Source organism: Ascidiella aspersa, chromosome 6 (assembly GCF_963924565.1).
Source record: "Ascidiella aspersa chromosome 6, kaAscAspe10.2, whole genome shotgun sequence".
Classification (NCBI taxonomy): Eukaryota; Metazoa; Chordata; class Ascidiacea; order Phlebobranchia; family Ascidiidae; genus Ascidiella; species Ascidiella aspersa.
In genome coordinates this window covers 1044032-1069345 of record NC_139452.1, presented here as the reverse complement: position 1 = coordinate 1069345, position 25314 = coordinate 1044032, and the positions used below count along the sequence as shown (strand labels likewise).

At 36.0% G+C, this 25314-nt stretch overlaps 2 protein-coding genes and 1 long non-coding RNA gene across 3 annotated transcripts; 1 reads left to right on the top strand and 2 right to left on the bottom strand.

The window, feature by feature from the left end:
- Window positions 1-4166: 4166 nt before the first annotated feature.
- Window positions 4167-8788, bottom strand: LOC146139074 (kelch-like protein 24). Its single transcript, XM_083391618.1, has 7 exons — window positions 8635-8788; window positions 8084-8301; window positions 7679-7828; window positions 6897-7095; window positions 5407-5624; window positions 5002-5151; window positions 4167-4418 (listed from the first exon to the last, which is right to left on the bottom strand). Exons 1-7 carry the CDS (start codon window positions 8786-8788, stop codon window positions 4167-4169), a joined length of 1341 nt encoding a protein of 446 aa, XP_083247744.1.
- Window positions 8789-13349: 4561 nt separating this feature from the next.
- LOC146139072 (uncharacterized) lies at window positions 13350-21537 on the top strand. Its single transcript, XR_014501343.1, has 3 exons — window positions 13350-13610; window positions 14077-14209; window positions 21325-21537. It is a non-coding gene; the product is annotated as an uncharacterized LOC146139072 (long non-coding RNA).
- On the bottom strand, window positions 14227-16850 carry LOC146139073 (uncharacterized). The gene is made up of 5 exons (XM_083393034.1): window positions 16723-16850; window positions 15265-15346; window positions 15045-15107; window positions 14362-14507; window positions 14227-14257 (listed from the first exon to the last, which is right to left on the bottom strand). The coding sequence occupies exons 1-5, from the start codon at window positions 16848-16850 to the stop codon at window positions 14227-14229; spliced, it is 450 nt and encodes a 149-aa protein (XP_083249160.1).
- Window positions 21538-25314: the final 3777 nt, after the last annotated feature.

Sequence of the window (25314 nt, the reverse complement as noted above, 5' to 3'; positions counted from 1 at the left end):
TTATCTACGTAAATTCTATTTATCAAATATATGTTTCGATCATTCCTCAAATTCTACGCAATATTTGAACCCCTTTCGCATCAAAGGCATATTTTAAGTGGGAAGTTTTCGGCCCATATCTGTTTTTGCTTGCAGAAACAAGTTAAGGAAAATAAAAAACAAAATATATAATATAAAGTACACAATACAAAATATTAACAAAAAATAAATAATAAAATAAAAAAAATAAAATAAAGTAAAAATTGAAAATAAACACTAAGCCCTGAAAATATACCCCCTGACAAAATATACAACAACCGCACCCCGTCTATTTGTTTCCATTTTTGTGAGACGAATCCGAAGCAAATAAGCAGGGGGGGGGGATTTACAGTATAAACTATGAAGGATAATCTCACAGAAAAAAGGGAATTCCACAATATATGTTTGTATGTGAGACTAAACATTGGTTTCCAACTTTTTTGGTTTACGGTGCACTGCAGAACAATTGACTATGGCTGTAGCGATGGAAAATGTTTTAATCATACTGGGACATTGTGGATTTTCTTGTTTTAAGCATTTTAATCTAAGTACACAATCAATTGTTTCTTGAAGCTAGTTATTGGTCAATCATGTTAACCAAATCCACCATAGGACAAACCGACCAGCAATTTTATACAAAAGAATCCCTGTTTAAGAATTAGTTCAATGTTTGTCATTAACCTTTTGAACATACGATCCTTTTCAGCTTGGCTGCTTAACAAACATCAGAATATTTTTTTTAGATAAACAATTAATCTAAATACGACAAAATATAAAAAAGAGTACTTTAATTGAGAAGTCAATGTTTATTTTGCACTCAAACATGTTACCGTTATACGTACAGAATGCAACAAATAGCACGTTTTGGAGGCAATTATTATGTTTGTTGAATTTAGTACAGACACCAGTATTCTTCCTGTAGTAAATCCTCACCTCAATGGTGAAGGTTAGTTTGATTGAAATAAACTTAAATGTCACGTTAGCAAGTACAAGGATGAAAAGCAAGGTTTCCAAATTGAACACATTTGTCGGATAAAAAATGTACAGAGTATACAATATTGTTACTAAAAATATTCGGGACTCGAGTAAGACTACGTATAACTGCCCGAGTCCGACATTCGCATGCGCATTACTAAATTTTAAGACTGATATGGCCGCAAACTGTAATTTGTAAATGTAATTGGCTGCACCGTAGTACTCGACAACATCGCACATTTGGCCGAAATCGGACTCGGGTTATTTTTACCCGACTCCCAGTCCTACTACTGTGTAACGGAGTATAAGAATGTCGAAAAATACAAATGAACATATTTAAAAAAAAATTAAAATATTAAATTAAACCTTGAGCCATTGAAAGAATTTAAAAAAATTGTTGTCTAGACTCCTTTTCGTTTAGGAAGATTTTTTTAGGTTTTTTTAGGGCAATGCTTCCCAACCAGTGGGTCGCGAAGCATTTCCAAATGTTACAGTTTTTCTATTAGATCGGAAAAATTGCATATTCATTACGTATCATTATGCAACAATGTAAAAAATACGTAACAGTTAGTGTGTTCGCATTAATAGTAAAATGCATGTGTATATATTGTTTTATCACATTAATTTGTTTTTTTATTCGTTTGGTAATACCTCATTGTGGGTCGCACAATAAAACTTGCATTAAAAGTGGGTCGCGAACTGAAAAAGGTTGGGAAGCCTCTTAGGGTTAATCATAGCTTAGTCATCACGCTTTATCAGCTATATGGAGAAAACACTTGCAGTAAATAAAACTGAAAAGTGCTTTAAAAAGTTGGTTAGTGCGCACTTTTACCACTATGTGGTACGTGATATATACAAGCGGAACCTGGTTGTTATGTGTTATTGCATAATACACAATTTTTGTGAAAAAATCCGAATTCAACGCTTCCGTTTAAAATATGACGGCAAGTGCATCAAAATGGTGTCCTTAAACACACAAGAACGATCAATATGGTCATCGTGGCTGATATCCTTGCTGGAAGTGGGCGTTGTTTTGACGGCAAATACGAGTTGGACGGGATGCTAAAAAAAAGTATGCAGGTAAAACAACGCTATTCTCAATAATGAACAGATGCTTTTAATTGTTTTGCTGTTCTCTTTCCAAACACAAACTTTTATTTCTAGTACTGGAAGTCATATTTGAACTAATGGGTAAATCACGTGGATATTGTGCAACAAAACTATACCGGTACCTCTGTTACGTGTTTATCAACACAGTAAACACCTAAATTAAATAATTGCCATAAGCCAAATCTTGGAGTTCGTATTATCATTAAGTTATATTACGATTTGATAAACAGGGTTTTAGATTACGCGTTTCAGCTTTCGTTTGCCAAACATTTTCTTTAGTTACGATGATGTAATAATTTCCGTATTATTGTCAAGTAATTCGTCAATTTATTTGCAAAATTCCTAACTTTTCTCGTTTCAAACTTGACATTTAACCAATTATCTCTTAATCTAAAACAGTCAGTCTTGTGGGCGGACAAGCCACTTGTTTTGCTGGCGTCTTACTCCCGCTGCAAATTGGCCTTAGAATGGCCGCTGTAATCTTAAAAGAGTTCCTAGCCATGTTTACAAAGTGCCGGCCAGTCTTTCATGGCCAAATATGACGTTAAACTTTCTCGCTTTTTATGCTCATCGGTATTTTCGTGCAGTCTTTAGCGCAATCTTTAGCGCAATGTTGAGCCGACAGAAGGCGCGGATCTAGGATTTCAGTTTGGGGAGGGCCATGCATTTTTTTCAGATATGACGTCACAAAAGTATACCATTGCGTGACGTCATAATTCAGGTAAAAATAACATCGGCTGGCCGAATAAACTAACTCCTGCAAAATAACGCGAAAAACAGATCTTTTGAAAGCACGAAAAAGTAATAAGGTTAGCCTCTACAGTGGGCCGGTTTCCTAGTTTGACCCGGTATGAAGAATATCGATGAAAGACGCTACCATGTCTATTGTCTACACATCTTGCTTTTTCCCGAAAAGGCGAGAGCAACCGCACATGCCACCGAAAAAGCGCCGAGGCCACGTCGCAATAAAACCATAGCGTTGTCTGCTGCGGTCAGCTGTGGTTCTTTCATGACACTTCTCTCAATTTTTAAGTTACTGTAGTTGGTTTTTGCCAAATAAGGTTGCTGAAATGAGCAAAACTCTATGCAGAGTTAATCCTAACATTGGATAGGTTATTCAAATCCTTACACAAGGGTCGGCAACCTTTGTGTAGTAGTGCCAAAAAGCAAACTCAGAAAGGTCTCTGCGGGCCGCACAACATATGTTAAATGAGATTTTATGTTATTACAACTTTATAACAATTGTTAAGCGATTTTTCTGGTATACCGGTATTTCTTTTAAATTTCTTGTTTTTGTTACATTTAAAAAAAAATGGTTAAAAAATATTTGTCGATTATGTTTGAATACGTTTTTCGTTTGTCCGCGACGCACTTGGCAGCTTTCCACGGCGCAACAGTAAAGAAGCGCTGATCTAGTTGAAAAAGAGCATCAAAACGTAAACACACTGGATGTAGAAAGATCATTAGCGCGAAGCGCGAAAATTTTTTGCATTTACACACTTAAAATAGACAAAAGTATTTAAAATGGACTCGTGTCTAATTTGTCAAAGAGGCGGCGGGCCCGATGAAGTATATTGGCAGGCTGGTTCTGATACAGAATTGCATTAACAACAAACAAGCTTTTAATTGTACTTGGATTTAAGTTAGTTATTATATAGTCGAGGTCAGCGTACGGTCACTTAAGCCGTCTCTGCAAATCTGACAAACGCCGCTTTGCGCGAGTGCGCGAAACGAATTTTACCATTTTTTTGAAATATTCATTATATGGCGCCATAAGGTCGTACACCACTACAAAGCTTAAAAATATGTCTTATTTTGGCGAAAATAGACAATACTACCTAGAGAACCGCGAAAATAAGCTGCCTATTATTTTTAGTTTGGGGGTGGGCCATGGCCATATCCCCCCCCCCCTCCCCCCCTAGATCCGCCCCTGGTCGACAGTGGCGGCAATAGGCCGTGGCTGTCACAGTAACTTTGGAAACAATATACGTTCACTAATGCTATTTGATAACGTTTCACTGCCCATTGTAACAATATAATTTTGATTGGTATTTTAGTTGTGGTTATGACAGGTAGAATATCTGACCAGAAACCTTCGCCAACCAATAGAACTCACGTGGTTGTGTCAAGCCATTCACGTGGTTGTATCCAGCCTGAGTGGCCTGGACCCGATAGCCAGGTAAAACTACCCCATAATCATTACTCCAACTGAAGAAATATCTCGGTTGTTCTTGTTCAATTCCGCTTGGATCGATGTGAAAATGGAGTGCTTCGTCCAGTTTGTCTCGACATTCGGCGAAATATTTCACGTATTTCTGATTTGATGAAAATTTCATTATTAGACCAATTTACGTGATAAAGTTTTTTGAATATGGTTTCCTGAGTTAATTGCTGATCAGACCCGGGTCTAGGTTTTTTGTATGGGGGGAGGCATGACAGATTTTCATATCTGACATCACAATGTTGCCTCACAACGTGACATGACAAACTTACGTCAAAATGTGACGTCATAAAAAGTAATCTTTAGAAAATTATGCCGAAGATTAATTTGTTTTAGGTTGGATAGGTGGTACTATTAATACAAAAGCTATATTTTATTACAAAGAATTGCTGATTCGCGAGGAGCGCAAAACATATTTGCATTTAGGTTCTTAAAATACGCCAAAATACAGTTTGGGGAAGGAACATGGCTGCGAGACCCGCTGGATCCGCCATTGTTGCTGATAATTATAAGATTGTGGTTTAGCAAACATCGTCAATGCTCTGTTTAGATAAATTCATTTTAGCGTAACAGATTAATACTGAACTTTGCAAGCAGGAAAAGGATAAAAAAAAGTCGTTTTGTAAATAAAAAGTCACTCTACTATGGTGACATAGAAAAACATTAAATTTACCCACCGAGTTTTTAATTGTCGACAATAAATACGTTTGATTGACGTATTGAAGTCGAACGAGTTTGAAAAGTTCGGGAAAGTCATGGTGCCTTTTTGATGCTTCGGCCTCAACCCATTTCGTTATGCAATCGAACACTTCATCTTCTTTGTTGACCTAAACAGAACACAAGAAAACGTTTGACAAATGTTTGTACAATTTTATGCGGCGTCGACTCGCTCCCCTCTGAGCCTTTGAAGCACAGTTGGTAGAGCGACGGTCGCTGTATGACCGAGGTCGTGAGTTCGAACCTCACCTTCGGTTAGTTTTACGAACAGCATGCAGCAGGCAACTGTGCTATGGTTGCTTTCGAACAATATACACATCATCGGACATCTCTTAAGGCTTTTTGTTATTTACCAAAACTCCTACCTTTATTTTATCCGATGAGAGCAACTTTTGAAGATCAGTTGAAATGATGTCAACGAACCTTTCGCTTTGGACAAATTCATTAAAATTTTGCTGCATAAATTCGCATATTTTATCATCCAGGGATTGTACTGAAAAAAGCCTCGCGATCTCCAAATACTTGACGCAGTTTGTGACGTCAATATCTTCGCTCATATCTGCCCCAACTTTTTCCACAAGATCTAAAATATACATAAAAACAATAAAGCATCAATTTAAATTCCAATGTAAATAAAAATCAGTAATTTCAGGTCAAACTTGAAAGTGCTAGAGTTTCCTAACTTGTGGTTTATAAGTTTAGAAATCTGGTTATTACATGTTGTGTTCATTTAAATAAGATATGGCAGAGTTGTAAACAAGTCTAATAGATGAAGTCCCAGCTATGTAATTACCTTAAAAACAATGTCATTACAAAAACTGTAAAAACTAAATCAGACCCATAGAACTTAACCTAAAGTTTATTTATTTTCTACAACTAGTGCCAAAAAGTAGTGCCAAAAAGCAAACTCAGAAAGGTCTCTGCGGGCCGCACAACATATGTTAAATGAGATTTTATGTTATTACAACTTTATAACAATTGTTAAGCGATTTTTCTGGTATACCGGTATTTCTTTTAAATTTCTTGTTTTTGTTACATTTAAAAAAAAATGGTTAAAAAATATTTGTCGATTATGTTTGAATACGTTTTTCGTTTGTCCGCGACGCACTTGGCAGCTTTCCACGGCGCAACAGTAAAGAAGCGCTGATCTAGTTGAAAAAGAGCATCAAAACGTAAACACACTGGATGTAGAAAGATCATTAGCGCGAAGCGCGAAAATTTTTTGCATTTACACACTTAAAATAGACAAAAGTATTTAAAATGGACTCGTGTCTAATTTGTCAAAGAGGCGGCGGGCCCGATGAAGTATATTGGCAGGCTGGTTCTGATACAGAATTGCATTAACAACAAACAAGCTTTTAATTGTACTTGGATTTAAGTTAGTTATTATATAGTCGAGGTCAGCGTACGGTCACTTAAGCCGTCTCTGCAAATCTGACAAACGCCGCTTTGCGCGAGTGCGCGAAACGAATTTTACCATTTTTTTGAAATATTCATTATATGGCGCCATAAGGTCGTACACCACTACAAAGCTTAAAAATATGTCTTATTTTGGCGAAAATAGACAATACTACCTAGAGAACCGCGAAAATAAGCTGCCTATTATTTTTAGTTTGGGGGTGGGCCATGGCCATATCCCCCCCCCCCCCCTCCCCCCCTAGATCCGCCCCTGGTCGACAGTGGCGGCAATAGGCCGTGGCTGTCACAGTAACTTTGGAAACAATATACGTTCACTAATGCTATTTGATAACGTTTCACTGCCCATTGTAACAATATAATTTTGATTGGTATTTTAGTTGTGGTTATGACAGGTAGAATATCTGACCAGAAACCTTCGCCAACCAATAGAACTCACGTGGTTGTGTCCAGCCATTCACGTGGTTGTATCCAGCCTGAGTGGCCTGGACCCGATAGCCAGGTAAAACTACCCCATAATCATTACTCCAACTGAAGAAATATCTCGGTTGTTCTTGTTCAATTCCGCTTGGATCGATGTGAAAATGGAGTGCTTCGTCCAGTTTGTCTCGACATTCGGCGAAATATTTCACGTATTTCTGATTTGATGAAAATTTCATTATTAGACCAATTTACGTGATAAAGTTTTTTGAATATGGTTTCCTGAGTTAATTGCTGATCAGACCCGGGTCTAGGTTTTTTGTATGGGGAGAGGCATGACAGATTTTCATATCTGACATCACAATGTTGCCTCACAACGTGACATGACAAACTTACGTCAAAATGTGACGTCATAAAAAGTAATCTTTAGAACATTATGCCGAAGATTAATTTGTTTTAGGTTGGATAGGTGGTACTATTAATACAAAAGCTATATTTTATTACAAAGAATTGCTGATTCGCGAGGAGCGCAAAACATATTTGCATTTAGGTTCTTAAAATACGCCAAAATACAGTTTGGGGAAGGAACATGGCTGCGAGACCCGCTGGATCCGCCATTGTTGCTGATAATTATAAGATTGTGGTTTAGCAAACATCGTCAATGCTCTGTTTAGATAAATTCATTTTAGCGTAACAGATTAATACTGAACTTTGCAAGCAGGAAAAGGATAAAAAAAAGTCGTTTTGTAAATAAAAAGTCACTCTACTATGGTGACATAGAAAAACATTAAATTTACCCACCGAGTTTTTAATTGTCGACAATAAATACGTTTGATTGACGTATTGAAGTCGAACGAGTTTGAAAAGTTCGGGAAAGTCATGGTGCCTTTTTGATGCTTCGGCCTCAACCCATTTCGTTATGCAATCGAACACTTCATCTTCTTTGTTGACCTAAACAGAACACAAGAAAACGTTTGACAAATGTTTGTACAATTTTATGCGGCGTCGACTCGCTCCCCTCTGAGCCTTTGAAGCACAGTTGGTAGAGCGACGGTCGCTGTATGACCGAGGTCGTGAGTTCGAACCTCACCTTCGGTTAGTTTTACGAACAGGATGCTGCAGGCAACTGTGCTATGGTTGCTTTCGAACAATATACACATCATCGGACATCTCTTAAGGCTTTTTGTTATTTACCAAAACTCCTACCTTTATTTTATCCGATGAGAGCAACTTTTGAAGATCAGTTGAAATGATGTCAACGAACCTTTCGCTTTGGACAAATTCATTAAAATTTTGCTGCATAAATTCGCATATTTTATCATCCAGGGATTGTACTGAAAAAAGCCTCGCGATCTCCAAATACTTGACGCAGTTTGTGACGTCAATATCTTCGCTCATATCTGCCCCAACTTTTTCCACAAGATCTAAAATATACATAAAAACAATAAAGCATCAATTTAAATTCCAATGTAAATAAAAATCAGTAATTTCAGGTCAAACTTGAAAGTGCTAGAGTTTCCTAACTTGTGGTTTATAAGTTTAGAAATCTAGTTATTACATGTTGTGTTTATTTAAATAAGATATGGCAGAGTTGTAAACAAGTCTAATAGATGAAGTCCCAGCTATGTAATTACCTTAAAAACAATGTCATTACAAAAACTGTAAAAACTAAATCAGACCCATAGAACTTAACCTAAAGTTTATTTATTTTCTACAACTAAAGCCTAAAGCTACTTGATTTGCAAATAAAAACTAACCTTGCAACAGCATTAGAGATGCGCATTGTAGAACTTCAGCTGCATTACTAGCAGATATCTCTATACGACCTGTGTAAATGTAAGTCAGCACAGCACCGAAGGCTGATGACGTCACACTTTGGATGCTGATGATGTCATTGTATTTTTCCCTCATGTTTATTTTTTTCTGAATATATTCGCTACACGCGGCCAGAATGTTACTATGCGCCCAGAATACATTTCCTTCCACCTTCAATTGTACGTCACAAAATGCTTTTGTTTCTCTTTGTCTAAAAACAGATGCCAACATTCGAACAAAATTTAAAAGCAAACAAAAGTAGTTAAATGCTAGGTTAGTAGGTGTTCTGTATAAAACGAATATTTTTGAAAAAAAAATGTCCTACTATTTCCAAGAAGAAAATAAAGCACTCATTAAACTACAAAAGTATAAAACGCCCTACAAACGAATTCGTAAAGTTAATGCACTGTTTAAGCCGAACCACGACAATCACTAGAAAAGCGTAGCCTACCAAGCAAGTACCAAAACAATATCTATAAAAAATATATATCTATTAAAACTTAGACCAGAGGTTTTAAAAGCAATATGTTATATATTTGAAAGATAACAATTATTTCCTTTCTTACTTGTTTAATTTTTCCATTGTTTGATTGTTATGATCATTGTTTATTATCAAACCCATTATTATCCAACAATGGTTTAAGAATGTTGAGAGCAAATACAGTTTCTTTAGGCAAAGTCTTTAGGCAAAGGACTAACTGTTTTTTTATAACTGCAAACAACTAAACCTTTTTAAATTATATTCAGGGCTTACTATCTAGAGCAGATTTACACAAAACATTGCATGTTGTTGTTTTATCTAAGACTGTATTTTGTGACATACAAGTATAAAACCTAATATTCATGTGACAAGCTAAATCAAAGCTGAAAGCAGAAGGTTTGCGTTGTACAGTAACCCAGTTGTTAATTATTAGCTAAGTAGTATTGAGAAAGAGGAAGTATGCTTTAGAACAAAGAAGGTATAACACCGTAAATAACGGACAGTAGTTTTTTTCCCTGCTTATCGACAGATTCGGTTGTTCTGCGATGGCTTTCGGTGTACTATATTATGTAAGTTGTTATCTTTGTTGAAAAAACGAATTTTATAGGGCAAGATCACCACAAAGTTGTTGCACATGCATGCCTATGCCTATCTACTGTTCACTGTAAACAAGTAATGTCAAATTCATTTGTCAGCAACAAATACAACTTTTTGAACTTGGAGTAAACCAGTAAAACCAAGGAACATTTCTCGTACTGTCCTACATAAGTAATAATTGATGATTTTGGTTTTAATTATTGATCTTTGGAACACAATACACGGGCTTTTTTTAGTAATTTCAATAAAAATATCAAAGCCATAATATTTGATAAAAGCGACATTTGGCAATTTACAGATGTTTCAGCAATAACTCATGCCATCGTCAGCTGTCTTTTTGTTTTTAAGTTATATACGGCGCTATTCTGTCGCTTTATCGCCATCTAGCTGTAGTTGTGCTTAACTTTCTTATGGTAATTCCAAAACCGCTTTCAAACCAACATCGATATTATAGTAGCGATGTCGAAGCCGATATCCGATATTTTGAACAAATAGTATCGTTATCTGAAACTAAAGACGTCGTTGCTATTCTCAACAAACAAATGAGATGAAATTAGAACCTTCGAAAACATATTTTTCGGGTTTAGTAAGCTAAAATTTGCTTTGGCGTTGGAGAGTTGAACTACTTTTAGTTGTTAACTTATATTTTTGTACAAATTACTACATCGCAAATCATGGCTGAAATTGCCGTATAAACTTAGCATCGAATCTGCGCTGATACCGCCCTAGTATCGGACAAGTGCCTATACTACCACTTGGTATCGGGTATCGGCTCTGACCCTTTTTTCATCCCTGATTAAAGAGCAAATGTTCAAGGGTCCTGGTATAGGCACTAGTATCGTTAACTATCGGCCCGAAAGTAGTAAAGTGAATCCCAAATCGTTCGTTTCGGCCTAAAACGTCACCTTGCAGACTTTAGATCACGGCTGCTCAACTATTTTTAGCAATGGCCAGTTGCAAAAGTTTAAAATTTGCTTAGGTCCGTTATAACTGTTTCAATTAGCCAACAACAAAAACTCAAGTATCTGGACTTGAGTTAAGCCAAGTCAATTAAAAACACTAACTGATAGGATTGTTATGTGTGTTTTTTTCATTATAAGATTATATAATAGTTGTAATAGAACTACTTTTAGTGAAACGCGATAACACCTTTTTGCATAAAAGGTCCGTTATAACTCATATGAAATAATTTACAGTCATACAAAATGTAATACGGTATAATTTACATATGTCCTTCGCTTTAACAGAGAATTCTGTAACGTCCGTTACAATATAAAGGAATTTTCAATGAACAGCAGCAATTGTTTGTCAAGAGAAATATAATCAAATCGCATTGCTATGTAAATACTGAGACAAATAAGGTTCGGATTCAACACTGAAAAGGTCAGTTGAGTATCCCTGCTTTAGATCATATCACCCTCTCTAGCGAAAGTTTGGAGCTGGGGCACGAGCAAAGCAACCGAAAGCTCACTTTTAGAACAATCAACACTGCTACTGATGGTGATCAACTTGAGTTTTTAGATCAGGGGTGGGCAACGTGCGGCCCTTTTCGATTTTTTGGGCGGCCCTTCACCTTCTTAAAATTAAGCTATGAGTGTTCACAATTTTGGGACTTTTTCTCTATCAGTTTTCTGTTTGAAGTGCGATGTAACACATTGGCTACACACCGCTACACTTGTTTGGTACGTTTAAGGTGTAACAGACTTTTACACGCATGTTGGCTGAGATGTTATGTTTAACAGCTGGTTTTGAATTAAGGCTGTTAATTGAATTGCACTGAGCCGATCCGTACGAGAAAGGCTTCATTGGAATTGTAGGAAAAGTTATTTTCGAATCCACGAGTAAACAGCACTGACAAAACTGCCGTAGTTGCAGCCTAGTAGTTCATAGGTTTTTCTAGTAAAAGCTGAACGTACAAATTAGTGTTTATTTGATGTGCGGCCCTCCTATAAGCATTACATTTCCTAACTGGCCCTTGTGTTAAAAAGGTTTTCGATGTTCTCCATGTTAGTAAAACTTCTTCACCATGTGGTTTTATCACAAAAGACTACACCAAACCAATAGCCTCTGATCGCTGTTTTATTAACGGCATGTCTCACCACCCAACCTCTGTTTCAAGTAAGTAGTTTTTAAGGGAAGCTACCCGTCTAACGCGAACGAATGAACTTGACTATGATTTTCAGCAAAGTTTGCGTCGCCTTCAAACAAAATGCTCTATATCCAATTTTCCTAATGCGCAAAGCAATAGGTCTGGCAACGCTTCGGAAAGAACGTTTAGGACCTTTGAAAGAAGGTAAAACTTCAAAGAAAATTCTTGGGCTACTGTATTCCGAAATCTCCTACAACTATCAAAGAAAGAACGGTCTTACCAACATAGAGCTATGGTAACATATAAACGGACTTAAACTCTCGCCGACAGGTTCACAAAGTTCCGCATGCTGGCGCAAGCGTTATCTTTCTCTGCGCAGTCACAGTTAGACATTATTTTGGTAAAAATGACAATATTTTGGTAGATTTTCATACTTTTGGCAATAATAAAACAGGAGCTAAAACTAAAAGTTTTTTATCTTTAAGTTATTTAAATCGCTACGCTTGATTAGTTTTGCCAGAGTGGGAAATCCCCGAAATTGGTGTATGTTTTGAAAAATAATTAGATTTGACATTTGGTTTATTCTTCGCCAGACTGTAGCCTAACAAGTGAAATAACTTAAGTCCAAGTCAGTTTGAATAAATAACAAGTCAAGTCCCAGTCAAGTCATGTATATTCCAAGTGAAATCCTTGACATAAAAGGTAAACGTTAAACGATCAAAATTGGTACTAGCCCGATTATTATGAGATTAAGCAATATTTATTCAACTAAAAAATAACGAGATGTCGTGAACATATACAAGAATGGTTCGTATTTTTTACTTTTTTAATTTAATTTACCCTTATTATGTTTTTGTCACTCATATTAGTTAAATCCTAAACTGAAACAATTGGTAAATTAAAGTTCCTGACATATTATCAATCAACTTAAAGTTCCTCAATTATAATAACCTTCAAATATGTTTATTGTTAATAAAACTATGGGTCCCCGAATTTTTATAAGTTACTTAATTTAAGAAAAATGCTAGCTGTTGGAGATTCTATTGGCTTATGTTATTTTAAAAATGATTGTTAAAATGCATTTAAAAAAAGTGTTAGTTCTGAGGTTTTTAATTTAACTAAATTATTTTTGCTAAGTGCTCTTGGTAATATGCTGGATATTGCAATTTAAAAGTGTTAATTTCAAGTTTACAGTATTAAGTAAAAATATAGTTTTGTTGTCAAGTTGTTTCTTTTTATTTTATGTAATTTAGCTTTCTCAGTGGTTAACATGATACTTTTTGAACAAGTAAGAACAATTTATTTGCAAACATCATATAGCAAACAATTTTTCACACCATTGTTAAACAAAATTATAGCTTGTAATTATACAAAAATAACACTCCAGCAAATGCTAGCTGTAACTCTGAGCTGACAAATTAACCCAAGAAAGTTGATGTAGTTTTACTGTACATAGTAAACACAGTTAACAGTTACAATCAATTCCTAAAAAATTTAACAGCATTATACAATAAACACTTTACCCACTGTTTATACCAATAGTAGAAAAAACAACATGTATTTGAACAGTCATAATAATACAAATTATTATTTACTCTTCAGTCAATGTTAACAGCAGAATGAAACCACACTAGACATCACAATAGTATTCAACCATGAACATTCAAATAAGTCTTGTTGCCGATGAGCCACATCCGACCATAATGAACCGACAAATCATACAAAGCTTCTTGAATCCATCAGCTGCAAAAGTAAGAAAATGTTGTACACAAGTCTAATTTAAAGTTGTTTTCTTATTTTGAAATTGTAAGTCATTATAAAAAAGTAACTTTGAGCCATCTTTTAAAAAACTCTATCTATAAAAATTAGAGCTAACCAAAAATCATTAGTTTTTTTGGACTTTGGTTATTTTAAAAGTTAAGTCTTGTCTACCATTGACAATAATTACCTATATCCATCTGAAAAGTTTCAGAAAATGCTGGTATATTTATGTTAATGTGTCAAAATTATATTAAAACAAATTCTCAATTTTTTCTAATATTGGAAATTTTTTCTTTATATTTGAATCACTTCTAAAATGTTTCAAAAAGCAAATTAAATAGATTTTATCAAATCTTATTGGTTTTGTTTGTTTTTATAAACAAGATTTTGTAGTTCTCACTTGGAAAAATGCTGCAATTATAATCAAAATCAGTTATATGTTTTTTCTTGGAGCAGATTTTCGTGTCGAGTTTGCAAAGTTTCTTCCAGTTGTAACGGAATCGAACACTCGGCTGATCTTGCTGGACTTTGCATCCAACACGTCCAGTTTCAGGGGAACCACCTGGTGGGGAATTCCCTCCATTTTGAGGTGGGTCTACTTGTAGGTTATTGTTTGGGGTTGGGGGTGCAGGCGGCCCTGGATTGTACAGATCAGGGTTTGATGGGTCTACTTGTAAACTATCTCTTGGGGAGTTTATTTGGATGCTATTGGATTCGCTATTTGGTGTTTGATGATTGTACAAATTAGGGATGGGTGGGCCATTCGGGCCAGTATATGGGGGGTCAATTTGAATATTGTTTGGCCCATTGTTAGGGAGCTCTGTTTGCGAACAATTGATTCCATTGTTTTGCGGCGCAGTCCTCACTGATTTTTCAAGTTCTGGAATCTAAAAAAGAAATATTGTTACGTTTTAATTGTATTAAGTTTTTAATTTTTGTTAAAAATGCCAACTTAGACTTTGTTTCAAGTTTTCAGTCGAATTTTTATGTTGCTAAAAACATAAAAGAAACCGCAGATCTCACAAAATACTAACTAAATATTTTCATTACCTGTCCAAATTTTTTTACACATTGTACTATGAGCCAGAAACGAAAATTTTGTTATGATCTGGTACTTGTATGGCCGGATCTACTATTAGGCAAATGGGAATGTGTTTATGAGGAATTAAGATGAAGGGGCATCATAAATATTTATTTTGTAAGTTATTATAGCTTAATTATTTTCAGCGCCAAATAATGTGCATATTCAAAATATTTACAGATGCTTATTTGGCTTTATTGTGTCGTTGGTCTTAATACTATGGTATAATTTATTATTCTGATTTAGACTGTTTAGGTATTATTGTGTGTTACTAGACTGATAAGATGTCGCGGAAAAAATCTAGGACGAAACATTGTTTTAAAAACAAAAACAAAATGCTAACCGGTAAATCCGAGTCGTCAGTGTGAAAAAATGAGGCAAGCTCATGTTCCTTAAATTGACAATTCTGAAATAAATACACAACTTGAAAATATTGACAACGAAAAAAGTAATTACAAGAATATTAAAAAATTACTACTAGAATATATATTTTCTTAAAATATGAATTTGTTAAAAATGAAACCAAATATGAATGTATGTTTTTTAATTATAGTGAACATCACCTTCTTGATATAGCAGGCTTCTTCAAAACTTCTCAACGACATACATTTTAAAGTGGGGTCTGGTATCCATTTCCCGTTGTATCTGCATTGTAAGCAAACAAAAAAACACTTTAAAAAAGATCGCCAAAATTCGCAGTCAGTGTTTTGTATTTACTAGTTTGGTTTACAAATATTCTCACCTGCTTTTAAATAGACGTTTTTTAAACGAAACAGTAATTTCGGGCGAAAAAACACAATTTTTTTCGGCCTGATATTTCTTAGACCCGTGTTTCCCAAAGTGGGGCCCCATTTGGCAATAACAAATTAAGCAGTTTTAGGAGGTGCAAAAAAGTATTAAGAAGCAAAATTAAAAAAAAAAAGAATTTAACGAAACAAGTGTACCTAATAGACACCATAATATCATTGCTTTTATTATAAAACATGGCTATGTCAAATTTTAAGGATTCTACTTTAGCTTTTATTAATCATTATTCAACCGCGTTGCCCAACTTGACGTCACAGTGCACGTGACCAGTGTCCACCGACGTGTGACGAACACCCGAACCGCGAGCCAGACTTGGACAACTAGATTTATTTAAGGTTCTTGAAATTAGATTAGAATTAAAATTAGAGCATTTTAGTTTTTCCAAATTAGATTAGAATTAGATTGTTTGGAGTTTTCTAAAATTAGAATTAGAATTACCGAATTCCTAAAAAATCAAATTTGAACTAGAATTTGAACTCGAATCACATTTAATTATTTACAAACAATTTAATTTAATCGCAATTTATTCCTATAAGAACTTGAATGGTAAAAATGTGTGTGCTATGGGTAAAAAATACATATAAGTCGTTCCAACCAAAAAACTTGAAATGAAATTTCGTGTTCAAACTGAGAGACTAAAAATGCCATGGAACAATTTAGGATTTTTGGTAAAACCCGAATTAGATTAGATTAGAATTAGAATTAGCGCAAACAAGCAATTCGTAAATTAGGTTAGAATTAGCCGCATTTTGCTCTAATGCAATTAATCAGAATACTAGAATTATTTAGTTGTCCAAGTCTGCGACGAGCGTTATCGGCGTTTTGCGATTCATCCTACTTGACACGTCTCATGACGGCTTGGATCACCGGGGTATGTTATCGTGTGTGCTGAGATTTGTGAATATTTACTCAACGAGCAAAGCGTTTCCCCTTTTTGCGCAATATCTAAGCAATTAGTTGAAATATACAAACTGAATTTGATCAAATATTATGGTTTTATTTATAATTGAGGCTGAATTTACTCTCAAGACATAAGTTAGCATGAGAATTAGCCTGGTACGGCTGTACAATTGGATTCGGCGGCATCGGTTTATTTTTCTGGAGTCGGACCCGGGACTCCAGTAAGACTCAGTAAAACTAGTTGGCAAAGCTACCAGTCGGTGACGGGAGACGAGAGCCGCCTGTTTTAAGTTCGCCGTTTAACCGGGACTCACGGCTCCAGCGAGAAGCATTCACCGGCATTGGAGCATGAACTTTCTATTGCGGAGGTGGCACACAGTTTTGCCTGGTCGCCTGTTGCAGTGGCTCGGTCTAGAGCAGCGCATCTCAACCAGTGGGCCATGGCTCACTTCATGGCCATGGAAACTTTTTGAGGTGGGCCACAGACCCATTTAAAAAAAGCTAGATTTATTGAAGAATTTAGTTTTATTTGTGTCACCATACATAATTTCAAAGGAATAATGGCTTGGGGAGGAATTAAAAAATAATGTAAATTTATTGTTCAGCCGCAAGTATCTCACTAATGCATGGTTGAATAAATAATCTGTTTTGAAATTTGTATTGTTTTGTGTTGTTCTTAACCTATTTTATAGTTTGTCCATTCATAAAAAAATATTGGGCAACAGAATTTTAGTGCAACGGAAATGCGCAACGAAAAAAAAAAGGTTGAGAACCACTAATCTAGAGATCAAGAAGTTAAGGACAGGCATTTTAGCGGCCTGCTCCTTGGAGTTATGTATAGAAGGAGCGTGTGTGAGACCTAGGCAGCCGTCAGCCTTCGCCTTAAGGGTCTTGTCCGTAGCAACATAGTAAATCCGGGCGCCCTAGCGTAATACATTTAACATCTCTTTAAACCACGGCAAATTACATGCGGACGAAACAGTAAACAGTTTTCTCATCACAAGAAAAACACCTCGAAAGCCCCTTTTGAGTGAAACTTGTGCTTATCGCAATACTGTGGCGCTATGAATGGCGTTGCCTCAGTTAACGTGCATATGAGACCTAGGCAGCCTTCGGCCCTCGCCTTAAAGTCCGTAGCAACATATTAACGCTAAACTACCATGTATATTTCTTTAATACATGGAGTCACTGTAGTTTGGACAAACCCGCATATTGAAGATTGTATTCCCATGTATTGAGGTTTCCTGGGGAAGTATTCTGGTTGTTTGCATTGGAAGTAACATTTGGAATTTCTGCGATTTCTATTTCCTTCACAACTGTGTGAAACCACTTGGGGACCGGGATGGGGGCAAAAAAACACTAAAAACAAATGTTAAAGTATAGGCAAGTACAGAACTTAGTAAGCGAAAATCTGTTAAATATATTTCGCTACTAAAAGCATCTTCAATATTTAAAAACACAACACAATACAACTTAAGATGTACGCTAATAAAAACCTAAAGCCTAAACCAACTGTTCTAGGCAAGTGGTGCACACGCAAGCCGCAACTGCTGCAACTAAATGACGATGCAGTCGGTTAAATGACCTATTAACTGATAACACAGAAACGCGCCATGAGGTGGCTAAAAAGTCATTACTTTTTAAATTATTCACTAAAGTTTTAATTTATGGGCCCCCAAAACTAGTTCACGAAATCCATTTAAGAAACCTTGGTATAAGCGAAACTTTCATTTTCAAGTCCAAGTTGAGTCTAGGACTCAATCAAGTAATTCCGGCTGAGTGCAAAAGCCTTTAAACCGACGATATTTATTTGTTTTTATGTAGAATTGAGCAAACCCTCGCGTTTTTTGCAAGTAATACCAAGAACTTTAAAACTTGGCCTTCATGAAAAGCGACTGTGTTAAAATACATTCAAGGAGGGGTCAAAGCGAACTTTTAATTAATCTATTTTCTTCAGAAAGTCATTACATTTTTGATTATAAACAGAGGTTTTAATCCAGCCTTCTTGAACCCCAAACTAGTTCACATTGGCTTCCTATACATTCCATACTACTGGTTGGTAGACGAGACGCCGCGTTGGTTGTATGCGTCTGGTAAGCATGAAGAGGCGGAGAAGATTTTGCTTAAAATTGCAAAAATGAACGGATACCCTTGCACAAATACGCTGGAACTTAAACATACCGAAGAACAAACACCCTTGACTGCCCTTGAAACCATTGTAAGGGAGTAACAACCCACATTCTGCCAACAACGCTCCTAGGCATTTCAATGCTGCTGACCTGTGTAATACCAAGTAGCCAGGTTAACACCCTTCTAGCCTTAAACCTGCTCAGCAAACTCAAAATCGCCATTTCCTTCGCAATAGTTTACGTTCACATTATGGAGATATTTTCGACTCGAGCCCGACCCACAGTCCTACTCTTTGTTCACGCCGTCGGCAAACTCGGTGGCTTTTTGGCGCCATTTTTAATTTACGCCGACGAGGACGGAGACTCCATGACGTCATCACTGATCGTGACGTCATTGATGTTCTTGTCGGCGGTCGGCGCTGCCTTTTTGCCGGAGACCAAAGGCACCTCGCTCCCGCAAACAGTTCAAGAAGCGAAAACTTTGCCCAGAAAGAAATGGTGTTCTTGCACAACCCGCGAGCGCCACTTGGCGGAAGCAACAGACGTAGAAATGAATCCGCTTGAGGGCGCTACAGCATGAACAATTATAAACTTGTTTATACGGTTACAGAGTGACTGTTTTCTGCACCTACGCTTAAGTTTTTCAGCGCCAGATCAAATATGTGTAAACGTTCATGTGTCTGGACTTCAATGCTGTGTTTTGCAATATTTTAACTGGAAATTTGTATAGTTTAGCGTTAGTTAATTTACTACGAAAATGTGCCCAGGTATTTTCTACATAAATGGCAACATGCTTTTTAATTACAAATATTTCTAATGAGTCAAGCTTTTTGTAGGCAAAATCGCCCAAGTGGTTGAGGTCGCGAGTTCGAATCTCACCACAGACCAGTTTTTATTTTCCCTTACTCTATCAACTTTTCGTGGATTAAATGATTCCAGCTTATAAAGTTTTCGGCATTGTTAAATAAGGTAATTTAAAAACAATTATTCGACCGCCACTTCTTTTACAAACTAGGCACGACGAAAATGTTATTTGTTCATCTAATTCTAAGACTTTGCGCTTTGTGCATCTTTGTAGAAGTTTGCATTTTTAGGGAATCTTTTCAGCTTGAGGCGCCTGCATACTCTGGGACTTTCAGTAATAATAAAAGTTTCTCCAACTTAGTGTACCTGAATGTATTTTGTGTTTCGCAAGAATTCAGTTCCTCTTTTAAATATGAATAGAGCAAAGAGAGCTAGTTATTATTTTAAATTACAGCAAACTGTATTAACAAGTAAATTTATCCCGTTTTCAAGTAGTTTTCTTGCACCGATTTCTTAAACCAAACAAACCTAATTTCTGCGCTTTGCGCGAGCACTACTGCTTTTTTTTAACCCCACAATCGGGCATCACAATTATATTTCAGCACATAACCCTTAATTCAGCACATAACCCCAATGCTTCTCTGTTTGCCGCGGAACTTAACATTTTGCAGCCCAACAAAATGCCACAATCAGTGTTTTAGCAGGCACACAAACAAGCACAGACTTAATATCAACTGTCCATCAGATAACTGACTTTATTACGGTTGTAAAAAAAAGGCCGACTACCGAGTCCCGAGTCCGTCTCAAACACTACAACCTGTATTACACCCATTTACATCACTAAAACACGGTGGATTTTCAGCAATCCACTGATAGGGGTGTCATATAACTTAACCACCCACAATAAATGGTTGGAAATTTTCCACAATATGATATTTCACCTTCACAACTTACAGTTTGCCGTCTCATTTGTTACCAGCAAAACAAACCGATTACGACGCCGACTCCACAACCCTGCCTATCACTAAACTAACTCGTCTAACTTTAACGCTTCTTCTTATCCTAAACTCACCTTGATAGTTTACTTGGAAGTTTGCTGGCTTCCCCAGTAGCACCACTCTAATGACGTGATATGGTGGGTTTAACACCACTTCTGTGCTGCCAACATTATGCAGGAAAATCATCTTGTGGATATTGAAACGACCGAAGTAGGTTCGCTTTTCAACCTGAATATAAACAATAATAAACTAATGTCTTATAAAAAGAATCTCGCATCTTCAGGTAAATTACGAAAGGGACTTTAATGGAAGGTATTCTTGGATTTTTCTGTCGTAAAGTCATTCATTATTAGATATCATAAGCCTTCGAATCGAAATGAATTAATCACAAAACATACAAATAAAAAATATATATATGTGTACACTTTTTTAAGTATATGTCTGTACCAGAGTTGCATTTCGACTTTTTGACGTAATCAAGTCATTCAGCACCGCTTATATTCTTTTTATAAAAATGTCTACTTTCAGTTGCGACATAAAAGTCAACTTTAATTGAATATAGGAAAGATTAGGAAATTATAACCGGAATTTGGTTTAATTTGGTTTAATTTAATTTTTTTACATGTTTTAAATAACTTTTGTGTTGTTTTTTTATAAAAACACATTATTATACTTAGTTAATTCAATTTTGTTTAGCCCCAAATTTTTTTTCTGAAACTTTTTACATTTTGCTTTTAATTTTTTCTTATTTTTATTCCTTCAAAGCCCGCCCGAACTCAACAGCACGTTAAATCTGATTCTTTTATTTCAAATAATCTTTTGTAAACCAACACACAAAAAAAGATTTTAAACATTTTTTATTCTTCAAAAATCCGAAGGCATTAACAGCATGACGTGATTTTTTTGTACTTTTTATAACACTTCGTTAATTAAAATTTTTGTTAATTTTTTGTTTCATTTTCTCGCTTATTTTATTTCTTTAAAGCTCACCAGCACCACTCCGTGTCCCCTCTGAAGCACGGTTACGTTGAACTTGATGTGGTGGCCTTGGTTGAGTGTCTTGTCCCACTGGAAGTTGTTGGGACACCCGAGGTTGTTGGGAAACCTGAACAAACCTGAACTCCCGTACATTGGAGAGCGACACAAGCGCTGGCCTGGAACAATACCACGTTAGTAAATATAAGTTTATTATAAATAGGTAAACACACACACAAAAACTTGCTACCTCAAAGTTTATCAATTAATCCAAGTTATTTTGCACGTTAAAAAAGTCTATCCAAAACAAAAAAATTAAAGTGTGCGCAGAAATGCTGAAGTCAATTCAAGGTTTATGCGAAAATTTCAACATATTAGCGGTACAACTTACGGATATATTTTTTGTGAACAGCTCAGCGTTATTAATTTACCCAAGTATTAATTTCCACTTACCATAAGCAACTGAAGCGACGAACGTAATTAAACAAATCTTCAACAACATTTTACTTCAAAGCAATATATCCTGCCAATAAAGTTTAAATAAATAAGTCTGCAATAAAACGGTGGACGATTATATTATACTCCCCGGCCCGCCACCTTCTTTACCAAATGGGTAAGAGGCCATTTCTTATATTTTTTGGCTATTTCACATAGGTACATGTGATTGTTTTTTCAGCCCAAAGGCGTATTGTCAACCCTGGGTTTAAACTATCAGCATTGGAAGTTTCGCCAACTCATTGTATCTGAATGCTAATTGTCTGTCAAAAAATTGATTACGGCCCACAGAGATCTTGCTAAGCAAGTTTTTTCGCAACAGCAAACTGTTGTACCTCTGCTTTATTTAAACTCACACACGCAAATATAGGCGCTATCGTGGTGCAGATTGTTTTCAGGCGCCCTGGATTTTGAACAAGTTTTCAAAAATGTGCCAATTAATTCCTGTTGCGCAGTCTCGCTTAAACAAAAGTGATTACAACTTTTCTGAATTACCATATAGGCAAGAGGCCATAGAATCTAAAAACTATGTTTTTGCAATATTTTTAAATTATTGTTACGTTTTACCCATTTCAAAAGATACTTTTTTTAGCCATAAGATGCAAAAATAAACTTTTAAAAGTCGAAATGTTTGGCTCAGTGATAACAGGCGACAGCTTTTATCTAAGAGGTTACATTTTTTATCTAATTAAGTAATTAATAAGCAGTTTTGCACTCTCTAGAAAATAACTCCTTTTAAAGTCCGGCGTCTTTACACTCAAAAGCTTGCAAGCTTGCAAGTTGCCATAAAGCACAAATTGCTTCGAACCTCGATGTTTTATGCTCAAGCAACTTAGCTGGAGGCGATAATGCCGTATTTTAAACCGTCGAAATTTCTACTTGTTGTTGATTAATTGACTCGAGAAAAGACTTTTTGCATAGAATGTTCGTCGCGGTTTCGATTAACCTTCGATGTTTAGCATTCACCTCAACTGTTTGGAGATTAAAACCGATTTTAATTGTATCGAAAGCTCAGTGATGATTTACATATTATTGCGGCCCAGACATTACGTGCTTAATGCTAGATCAGGTGCGGCTGTAAATGCGCGGGTGTGGGAAGGAGCTCTTATAACCAATCAATGCTTTGCATATTGCTTCTAGTTCTTCGAAAACCTGATAGTATTAGAACTTACGCGACTTAATACTATTAGGCTGCGTTTTAAATTTAAGTAGGCGGTTTATTTTGGCATGATATAGTTCGTAATTCGAAGTTTCGTGTTTGTTATGCAAGTAGGTGTGGAAGTAGTACAGTATATTTTCCATCTAAACGGTGAAAATTTCTCACCGGAACCCACCAAGTTTTTAGAGATAACGTCATAAAGAGGAGCCTAAAACAACTGACGTAATAAAGCAGGGCTGGGCAACGTGCGGCTCTTTTCCATTTTTTGTGCGGCCCTTCACTTTCTTCCAGCTATTTTTGCCTTAAATAATGCTTTGGCGTGCACCAATGTTGGAACTTTTGCTTTACCAGTTTCCTGTTTGAAGTGCGAAGTAACCCATAGGCTGCACCGCTACACTAATGCAGTTGAACTCGATTGTTAAGCATCTATTACAAAACAATCTTCATTCTTACAGTTTTACTTGCGTCATGTTGGTATAATAAAGATTTCTTTAGCAACAATTACACTTGTCTAGTACGTTTAAGGTGTAACAGACTTTTGTCCGCATGTTGGCTGAGATGTTATGTTTAACAACTGGTTTGAGTTATGGCTGTTAATTAATTTGTACTGAGCCGATCCGTACGAGAAAGCCGTCATTGGAATTGTAGGAAAGTTACTTCCGAATCCACAAGTAGACAGCACTGACAAAACTGCCGTAGTTGCAGCCTTGAAGCTTATTAGTTTTTTCTAGTGAAAGCTGACAATATGAATTAGTGTTAATATGATGTGCGGCCCTCCTGTAAGTATTAAATTTCCTAACTGGCCCTTGTTTTAAAATGGTTGCCCATTCCTGTACTAAACGCTACCCGAGGTCTTCGTTAGACGTGTTGCACTAATAGGCAGCTAAAATCTTTGGCTTTAAATACATTGAGGACTACAAAAGGATGACCTGGTGAAATCGATAAAAATGTTTAGAGATGACGTCACAAAGGTACGTCAATACTGGACGTCTCAAACAAATAAACTTGGCAAACATGAAGTTATCGTTCAATATAAAAATTTGCAACTGAAAACATATAGTCTCAATACATTCAAGTATGGACTTCCTGGCGAAAATAAAATTTACCGAAACGTCTTTCCGGAACTTTCCAGCTTCAATTCATGCCCTGCTTAAAATAAACACAAAAAGCAATTTAAGGATTTAATTATCTATTATGACCATCCCTCCATATCAGTGGTATGTTTCGTGTTACTTACGAATATCTACAAGCTTTCGACGATAAAGTTTTTTGCTTCAAAACTTTTATCATTGAATTGACCTGTTTATAAGTAATTCTTCTATTTTCCTTTCATAATGACACAGCAAGCAATTTTAATTGCGGTGATTTTATTGTTTGGAACTTAAACAAAACACAGCGGCAAAAATTATGAAGCATTCAAGTTTAAATCAACAAAATTAAGTCAGGCTATTCGTTGCATTGATTCTTTGTTGTAATTGTTTAGTAAGTAAGTAATGTTTATTTTTCCGTTGGCGCTGAAAATAAAAAACACAAAGTAGGCTATGACAAGAAACAAATTCACGCGCGATACGCCGGAGCAGCGATGGGTCCAATGGACCTTCCAGGCTGCTGCACGGTAAAAGTAAAATTAAATCAACTTGAAATAAGGCAAAACTTTCCGTCTTACCGTCGCGAACACCACAGAACGTTCATGGGGTTAAGCAGTTTGGGTGAACATTATTCAGTCTGATACAAACATCGTCGTTGATAAAATACCTGCAACTTTTAACTAGAGATGTTCGAAAATTTATCCTGACACCCGATACTGTCGGCGATAAGTATCGTGATCGATTCGATACCGTATGACGTCATCACTACGCCAAAACAGGCCAAACGAAATCAATTGACGAAAGGTATTTTTTCAGGTTATTTGCCAAAATTTGCTTTAGTGTTAAGAATTTTATTGACTTCCAGTAATTACCAATTATTTTGTGACAAATTAACCTTTTAAAGTAGAATCGCCTTTTTGAAAGGCCTTTTTTAAAAGGCGATTTAAAAATTCTTTTTAAAAATTAACCTTTTTAAAATAGAATTATTAATTCGTATCAGATCGGCAAAAATGCAGCCTATAGTATCGGGCGAGTGTCGATAATTATATCGGGCATCGATCCGACATTATCGGACATCCATATACGTTAACACCAAGCGCGAAGTTAGGAACATTTTTGAGTAAAAGAAAAAATCTGTTGTCGAACTAAACGCTTGTTTTCTATCTAAGAGTGTGTTTGAGATAAGGATTTTGTCAAAAAGAATGTTGCAACATGTAACCAGGGCTGGGTTAACCATTAATCACGTGTTTTGGACAAT